The sequence below is a fragment of the Ctenocephalides felis genome, unplaced genomic scaffold, assembly GCF_003426905.1.
Source record: "Ctenocephalides felis isolate EL2017-DRISC unplaced genomic scaffold, ASM342690v1 CF-g0.4_SCAFFOLD_00149, whole genome shotgun sequence".
In the NCBI taxonomy this organism is placed as follows: Eukaryota; Metazoa; Arthropoda; class Insecta; order Siphonaptera; family Pulicidae; genus Ctenocephalides; species Ctenocephalides felis.
Window position 1 is genome coordinate 13,434 of NW_020536303.1, and position 1,316 is coordinate 14,749.

At 34.2% G+C, this 1,316-nt stretch overlaps 1 protein-coding gene across 1 annotated transcript; it reads right to left on the reverse strand.

Annotated features, from left to right (window-relative positions):
• Positions 1-294: 294 nt before the first annotated feature.
• Positions 295-765, reverse strand: LOC113378374. Its single transcript, XM_026618938.1, has one exon. It carries the CDS (start codon positions 763-765, stop codon positions 295-297), a length of 471 nt encoding a protein of 156 aa, XP_026474723.1.
• Between the last annotated feature and the right edge of the window lie 551 nt (positions 766-1,316).

Genomic DNA, 1,316 nt, shown 5'->3' on the forward strand with positions numbered 1-1,316 from the left:
TATTAGTTTTATTATTATTACAAAGTCTTATTTGGCAAAAATTTCTTTTATTACTACTGGTATGAGCATGATATCTGTGGGTCATAATTTCCTTTGATTTTTTTTTGTGTTGATGTCGTGTAGTCCGCGGAAAGCTGTTCTGCCAATTCAAACAAAAACTGTTCTCTAAGGATTTGTTTTCTTTGGATTTTTATTCCTGTCGCTTCCTTGTAAAGAATCCAGGCATTTATCGCAGTCAAATCCAAAATATTGAAAAATATTTGCAGGGGTCATCAACTGGATTGGAACTGGTTTTTACGGTATATTTTCTTTACCTTTGATTTGCCATGTCTTCTTTGCTGACCATAAATAAGTCAATTTCGATTTTTTTGCCTCATAGGCTCCACGAGCATATAAAATTCCAATAAATACACGTATTTCCGGTAACGATGTTGTCCAATCGTACTTCAAAATTCGACTGCCTTCTTCTTCTGTGCACTGTTTTATGTGTTTGATAATATAATTATCTATTATCAACGAAAATGCACTGACAAGATCACCTGTAATAATATTATTTTTTGCATAGCTTGTTGGCCCTTTCACACCCTTGAAAACACAATTCGATGATGACCTTCCTGGAGTACCACCTTCGGCAATTTTTGTCCATACAGTACGATCGACAGCTGTTTCCGTTTCTTGAATTCTTTCATCAGTTTCTGAGCCACTTAGCATCATCCTGCATACACTGATGGCACTTTCATTTTCATCAATAGTGATCACCTTCATCGCTACCCTCAGAATCAGATGATTCACGTGGAATATAATCCAATTCATCTTCAGATGATTGTGCCCAATTTTCTGCATTTTATTCTATGTCGGAACACTCTTCACTTATGTGTGTTAGCTTTTGCAATAATTCACTTCTCTTCGACATTTTATTTATAAGTTCTAAAAAATCAACTGAACAACGCGTTATACTGAAATTTACTACGTCAAAAAGACCGGTCTAATGTCAATACTTACCAAAATTCGGTTATTTCTATGTAACAAATGCATTATCGCTCATTCGAGATGAGTTAACGCGAGGTAACGATTTGCAATACAATAACAAAGCCGTTTGTTTATGTAAAATGTCTATAGCAGTCAAAATGACTGTTTTTCGTCCATGTAGGCATAACATGTAAGAATATTGAAAATAAAAGTGAGATACGGCAAATAATACGATTTATCTACGCATTTATATGTTGTATAAAAAGTCACAAAATTTCACGAAGCTGCGACTTCAAATACATAGTTATTTTTATGTTTGAAAATGGAAAACAGTCAAAATGACTGCG

Excerpts from the sequence above, each read along its gene's own strand:
- LOC113378374 (XM_026618938.1), bottom strand. The coding sequence starts at position 765 with ATGAAGGTGATCACTATTGATGAAAATGAAAGTGCCATCAGTGTATGC.